Below are 6533 nucleotides of genomic sequence, written 5' to 3'. Positions count from 1 at the left end.
CGCATCGCTGTTAGGCTTCTCCCCGACACTCGTTTTGTTATGAGAAATGGAACAGAGGATGAGAGCGTGCAGAGAGAGAGAGAGAGAGAGAGAGAGGGAGGGAGAGAGAGAGAGAGAGGGAGAGAGAGAGAGGGAGGGAGAGAGAGAGAGAGAGAGAGAGAGGGAGAGAGAGAGAGAGAGAACAGAGAATGAGAGCGTGCAGAGAGAGAGGGAGAGAGGGAGAGAGAGAGAGAGAGAGAGAGAGAGAGAGAGAGAGGGAGAGAGGGAGAGAGAGAGAGACAGAGAGAGATAGAGAGAGAGAGAACAGAGGATGGAGTGAGGAGGTGGAGGGATGTAAGGAGGCAGGTGGGAAGAAGGGAGAGGTCTGACGCAGTCTCTGGACTGAGCGGGGGTGGAGGGGGCGTCTCTATATTTAGCCGTGGATAGGAGACAGGGGGCTGCATTTCTATGGCTCTCTACGTCACTGGAGCTACGCTGGGCCCTCGCTGCACACCACGTGACCATGTGATGCTGTGTGATGGCGATGAGGCCAGAATACAAAGCAGAGGAGGAGGAGGAGGAGGAGGAGGAGGAGAGAGAGGCTAATCGAGTTTTAGAATAGAATAGGATGTCATTTAATAGATTTTTTTTTTACATAATTGAATATGAATATTGCACTTCTGGTTGGAGCTAAAACTGCATTGTAGTATTGTATGTATTGTTGTATTGTATTGTTGTATTGTACTTGCGACTCTGCGATGACAATAAAGTTGAAATCTAATCTAATCTAATCTACCCTAATGATAATAATAGGCTACTGTTTAGGACATAATAGAATACATATAATAGAACGGAACCGGATAGAATGGTTTATTGACCCCCTGACTGTTCGGATGTTTCAGTAGCCTATAATAATCGGTATAATATACATGATAATAAATCATTATGTTGGGAATAAACAAATCAGGAAATTGACCCTCCAAATATAGTAATGTACATTTTACTAAGGACAAGGACCCCAATTGAAATAAGCCAGTGGCTTTCTTGGGTTTTTATCCTGTTAGTTGACCTTGTATGTAATATGTACTTTCATGTACCTACTTCTGCAAATCTTCTAATAAAGTTTTCAATCAATCAATCAAAACTATTACTATAATGTGTCTTCTCTTCTTCCGCAAGCACACGCCCTGAAACGGAATGTTCACTTCTTCAATTATTCTATTGACTAAGATTTAAGATAGTTTGTATGTGTCAGGCATAATAAAATATGCAACTACCGATTACATCACCTACTTTATGAATGGTAAAGCGCTTGGAGGCACAAACAGTGGGCGGGGCCGTTTCACACGTGGGTAGTCAGGGGAGGGCCGCTGATTGGACGATAACTTACCAACGCTCCGCTTTGGGTAGTCAATGATTGGCCAGCAAGGTCGGTGGGCGGATCTCACTGTCATCAAATAGGGATGCGTTTACGCATAGTTCAGTCCAGTGTGCGGCGGTGCAGTTTCAGTGGAACAGCCACGGAGAGGCTTTATTGCAGTCTATTGTGGTTATCCATCGATCTTCGGGTTAAAACATTGATCTAAACCTCCAGTTTAACAGTCAGCCTTCACTGTTTGTTGTTGAACGTTTAGATAGATACCTGTTTTTGGGCATCTCCTCTTTGAATAAAGACAACGAAAGAAACAAGGAAATCTGTTGAAAAGAACATTTTGGGGGGGCTTTTTTGGGGGGGGCTGCCTGTGTGTGTGTGTGTGTGTGGGTGTCACCTCTAAAAAAAAAAAAAAAAACACTTGGACTGTCTTGCGGGACTATCGAGTTGGCTCGTCGTACAATTTGGACAATCCTTATCCCTTCATCAGCCTCCGGACCCCCCAGACCCTCCAGAGCCCTCCAGCTCGGGCGAATGGACCCCCGTCAGCCCGGCGCACGGAGCTTCATTCCCCGAGGCGCGCCGCCGGTTAACGGGCCAGTGGTCCCAGGCTGCGCCTCCATGCGCCTCTCGGTCAGCACGACCACCGGGAGCCGGTTCGAGCTCTGCGTGCCGCGGGGAGACACCGTGGAGGGGCTGAGGAGACGGCTCTCCCAGAAGCTCAGAGTCCCCAAAGACAAGCTGGTCTTGCTGCATAAGGAAACGTGAGTAACCCCTAATAGCCTTGAATGCATTCAGACTTTTATTTTATTTTATTGTAATTATAAAGCATTTGATGAGCTTTTTACAAGCTGCACTGCACCTTGTCATTCGTGTCCCAGACAGTCACAGTGTACCTGATTCAAATAGGCATTATTATAGTATGCTGCACTTGTTACTGTTTAAACATCACCATACATACATACATACATACATACATACATACATACATACATACATACATACACACATACAGTACATACATACATACATACATACATACATACATACATACATACATACATACATACATACATACATACATACATACATACATACATACATACATACATACATACATACATACATACATACATACATACAGTACATACATACATACATACAAGCTTCCTTTTCCATATCGGTCTACCGTGAGAGATGGATGAAATGCATTGATGTGATACTGCATGGATGCACATTGCCATGTACAGTATCATGCTATACCGTCTGACATACATGTATGACAAGTGAATGACCCTCCCTCCTCCCGTTCCGTCCTCTGTTCCGTCCGCAGGCGGCTGAGCGCAGGGAGGCTGCTGGACCTGGGCCTGGTCGATGGGAGCAAACTGACACTGGTCCCTGCGATAGAAGCCGGCCTAACAGTGAGTAGCCTACACGAACACAGCTGTTTATTTATCGAATAGCCTAAATAAACATCCTTTTCCAAAACACTATTGATTCACCCAGAAAGACGGGAGCACTTGGTTATTGGTTTATGAAATAAGGATAAGAATGACAGGAGTATATTAGCACAGTTCACAGAGCCAACACAAACATTAGACGTTGAGATTTACCCTGAGAGAAAACACTGTTTATTATTGATGGGGGGGGGGGTCACACAAACAAACACATTTCTTTCGACATCATCCTAAATCTATCATCAACGCATCTATCCTGTTGTGTGAGCAGCAGGAGAGAAGAAATGAAGCATTTATAATCATATCTTTTTGTTTTCCTTCGCCTCCTCAGTCCCACTCATCCAGAACAGAGAAGACCATGATGCAAGCTTTAGAGAGTTTAACTGAAACTCAGGTGAGTCTTTAATCAATCATAATTATGATTAGGGGTAGTGGTGGTCTAGTGGATAGTGAGTTGGACTTGTGATCGGAAGGTTGTGAGTTCAAATCCCGCCTGAAACCACACCACTACTAGTGTGCCCTTGAGTAAGGCACTTAGCCCTCAGTTACTCCAGGGGGAATGTCCCTGTAATTCGTAATTGTAAGTCGCTTTGGATTAAAGGCGTCTGCTAAATGGCAAAATTATTACAATTATTATTATTATTTACCTCCATATTGTATGATTGTATGTTAATGATAAGAGATAATGGACAATGCACAAAATGTGAGAAAAACAATAATGATTATCTTGATCTTAGACTGTGTGCTAGCTAAGTAGACTTAAGGTTGGCAACTGTCAGCCTTTGAGGTGTTCATGTAGGCCTGCAGGGCAGTATGGGTCCTCTCGTAAGGTAGCGAGCTCATGCTATGACTATTTAAATCATTGCGTAAGAGGCTGCTTCCTGTGCTGTGCTGTGCTGTGTGTGTGTGTGTGTGTGTCTGTGTGTGTGTGTGTGTGTGTGTCTGTGTCTGTGTCTGTGTGTGTGTGCATAGTTGAGCTCTGAGTTGAGGTGTAGTTTTCTAAGAAATGCCCCATAGTGATATCTCAGTTCGGTTTAGCTCCCCCACGCATGGACGTGCACACACACACACACACACACACACACACACACACACACACACACACACACACACACACACAGACACACACACACACACGCACACACACACTCACACACACACACACACACACACACACACACACGCACACACACACTCACACACACACACACACACACACACACACACATATGCACCAATGCTGACTATACTTAAAAAAAGCATTGCAATGACCTTACCCTCCATGACACATTTCTTCTCCTCCTTCTTCTCTCTCTCTCCCTCTCTCTCTCTCTCTCTCTCTCTCTCTCTCTCTCTCTCTCTCTCTGCAGGTCAGTGACTTCCTGTCTGGTCGTTCGCCCCTCACCCTCGCCCTCGGGGTCGGTGATCACATGATGTACGTCCAGCTCCAGCTGGCCTCCCAGAATGCAGTTGGGCAGCAGCAGCAACAGCAGCAACAACAGAGGCACCTTATCGCTCGGAGCGGTGGCAAGGTGCAATCTGGGAAATCTGGCCCAGCCAGGACTCCCCACCCTTGCCCCTACCCATCCAACGGAACAAGACCCTCCTCAGACCCCCTCCACCCTCACACACCATCCCCAGCCTCCCAAACGCTGCCCTCTACCCCACCCAACCCCCAAACACACCGCCCAGCCCCTTACCCCTCTCATCGCCCGACCTCCCCCGCCTCCCCCTCTTCCGTTCGGACCTCGGTGATCCGTCAACATCCCCAAACACCCCCTTCTCCCGCCTTCTCCTACCCTTCTCCTCACACCACGCAGCCCCTTCCCCCCCACCTCTCTCAGGTACCCACCCCCGCCCCCGCCCTCTCCTCCTCCTCCTCCTTCGGCAGCCCCCCCCCTCCCTGCTCCTCCCTCCCCCCCGCCGCCCCCGTCCACTCCCCCCGCCCACCCTGCTCCAGCCCGGAGCCGCGGAGCCCCCCCCCAGCCACCATCTTCCCAGAGGTGAGCAGGAGGTCCACTACCATGATGACGTACTGAATAAATAGTCATGTACAGTGTTATTATGTGATCATTATGCATTTGAGAGGGAGAGGGAGAGAGGGAGGGAGAGAGAGAGAGTACATGGTAGAGAGAGAGAGGGAGAGAGAGAGAGAGTACATGCTAGAGAGAGAGAGGGAGGGAGAGAGGGAGAGAGAGACCATGGTAGACAGAGAGAGAGAGACAGAGAACATGTTAGAGAGAGAGAGACAGAGACCATGTTAGAGAGAGAGAGCGAGACAGAGACCATGTTAGAGAGAGAGAGACAGAGAGAGAGAGTATTTAACCCAGTGTCTGGTCTTGTGTGTTCCAGGGTGTCAGCCGCCCCGCCTCCCCGGTGTGTTCGTCCCAGGAGCCGGGGGCCGTGATCGAGAGCTTCGTCAGCCACTCTCCTGGAGTCTTCTCCGGAACCTTCTCAGGTAAGGGCCCTGCACTGGGGAGGCCTCTACAGGGGCTGGCTAGGAACACTAGGGCGCCACGCAATGATATTGAATGACGAAATCACTGTTATTACTATGTGTGACACAGTCTGATCATTTGGTCCTCATGTCGGGATCCGATGTAACGATCGGACTTTTCTTTCGAAATATGTGAATACATTTCCGCGTTGTTGGACATAGTTTAACATCCTTCCCTCTTTCCCTCTCTTTCCCTTCCCTCCTTCCCCTTCTCCTCCTCCAGGCACTCTGCCCCCTACAGGTCAGGGCGGGGCGTGTCACCCCAGGCGCGGCATCTCCACCATCCTCCAGATCCTCAACGACCTCCTCAGCGCCACGCGCCACCACCAGGGGGCTCCACCCTCCCTCTCCCAGCTCCGCTGCCCCGCTCCGGGGTCTCCGTCCCCGGCCTCTTCTCCTCCACCTCCGACCCCCTCCCCCTCCCCCTCCTCCTCCTCCACCACGGAAGCTACTACCTCAGAACCAGCTAGGACCCAGGGGGCTGGACCAGAGCACTTCAGCCGGACCCAGAACCACTCCAGTAAACCTCCTCCAGGTGAGTTTTAAAAGCCCCACGGAAAATATCCAAACATTGTCCGTTTTGTGAGCTAGCAGTTAGCAAACTGTCTTTAATTGGGGGGCCTTGCGGTTAGAGTGTCCGCCCTGAGATTGGGAGGTCGTGAGTTCGATCCCCCCGGCCGAGTCATACCACCAAAGACTATAAAAATGGTACCCGATGCCTCACTGCTTGGCACTCAGCATTAAGGGTTGGATTGGGGGGGGGGGTAAGACCCTGCGACATACCAGCGTCATGTCCAGGGTGGTGTACTTCAAGCCGCCTCACGCTACGGAAACAGGAGATAGGCTCCTGCCCCCTAAGGGCCGTTAGGCTCGAGAACCATTGGTTCTCAAGGCTACTTACTCTTTAATTGGGGGGGAGGGGGGTTTGGTCCGCATATCGGCTATGTTCAGACTTTTCTTTTGAAACACGGAACTACGTTTGAGACGGTTAAGAATCACAGCACAAACTCGCTAGTCAAGGCAATATACTGCTAGCTAGTTAAGTATAACACTACTGTAGTGGTTTTATATCATGTTATACTGAGAAACTATATCAACTACTTTACACTGTTAGCAGGCTCACAAAACAAGCTGTGTTAGCTGACTAGCGAGTGTGTCATTGATTTTCAACGACGCAGAAATGTATTCACATTTTTTTTCGAAAGAAAAGTCTGATCATTAGATTTCA

General features: G+C 48.9%; 1 protein-coding gene across 1 annotated transcript in view; it reads left to right on the top strand.

Moving 5' to 3' along the window:
- Window positions 1-1972: 1972 nt before the first annotated feature.
- The window catches only part of LOC308172206 (midnolin-B-like), a gene marked incomplete at both ends in the record, with an annotated part of 6637 nt that continues 2076 nt past the window's right edge, over window positions 1973-6533 (top strand). The window contains 6 exons of the mRNA XM_080547116.1: window positions 1973-2115; window positions 2685-2772; window positions 3140-3202; window positions 4179-4340; window positions 5161-5266; window positions 5529-5679. Coding sequence (XP_080403242.1) covers window positions 1973-2115; window positions 2685-2772; window positions 3140-3202; window positions 4179-4340; window positions 5161-5266; window positions 5529-5679 — 713 coding nt within the window. The remainder of the gene's footprint in view (window positions 2116-2684; window positions 2773-3139; window positions 3203-4178; window positions 4341-5160; window positions 5267-5528; window positions 5680-6533) is intronic.

Source organism: Nansenia antarctica (assembly GCF_963989245.1).
Source record: "Nansenia antarctica genome assembly, chromosome: 16".
Classification (NCBI taxonomy): domain Eukaryota; kingdom Metazoa; phylum Chordata; class Actinopteri; order Argentiniformes; family Microstomatidae; genus Nansenia; species Nansenia antarctica.
This window is presented reverse-complemented; position numbering and strand designations above follow the sequence as displayed.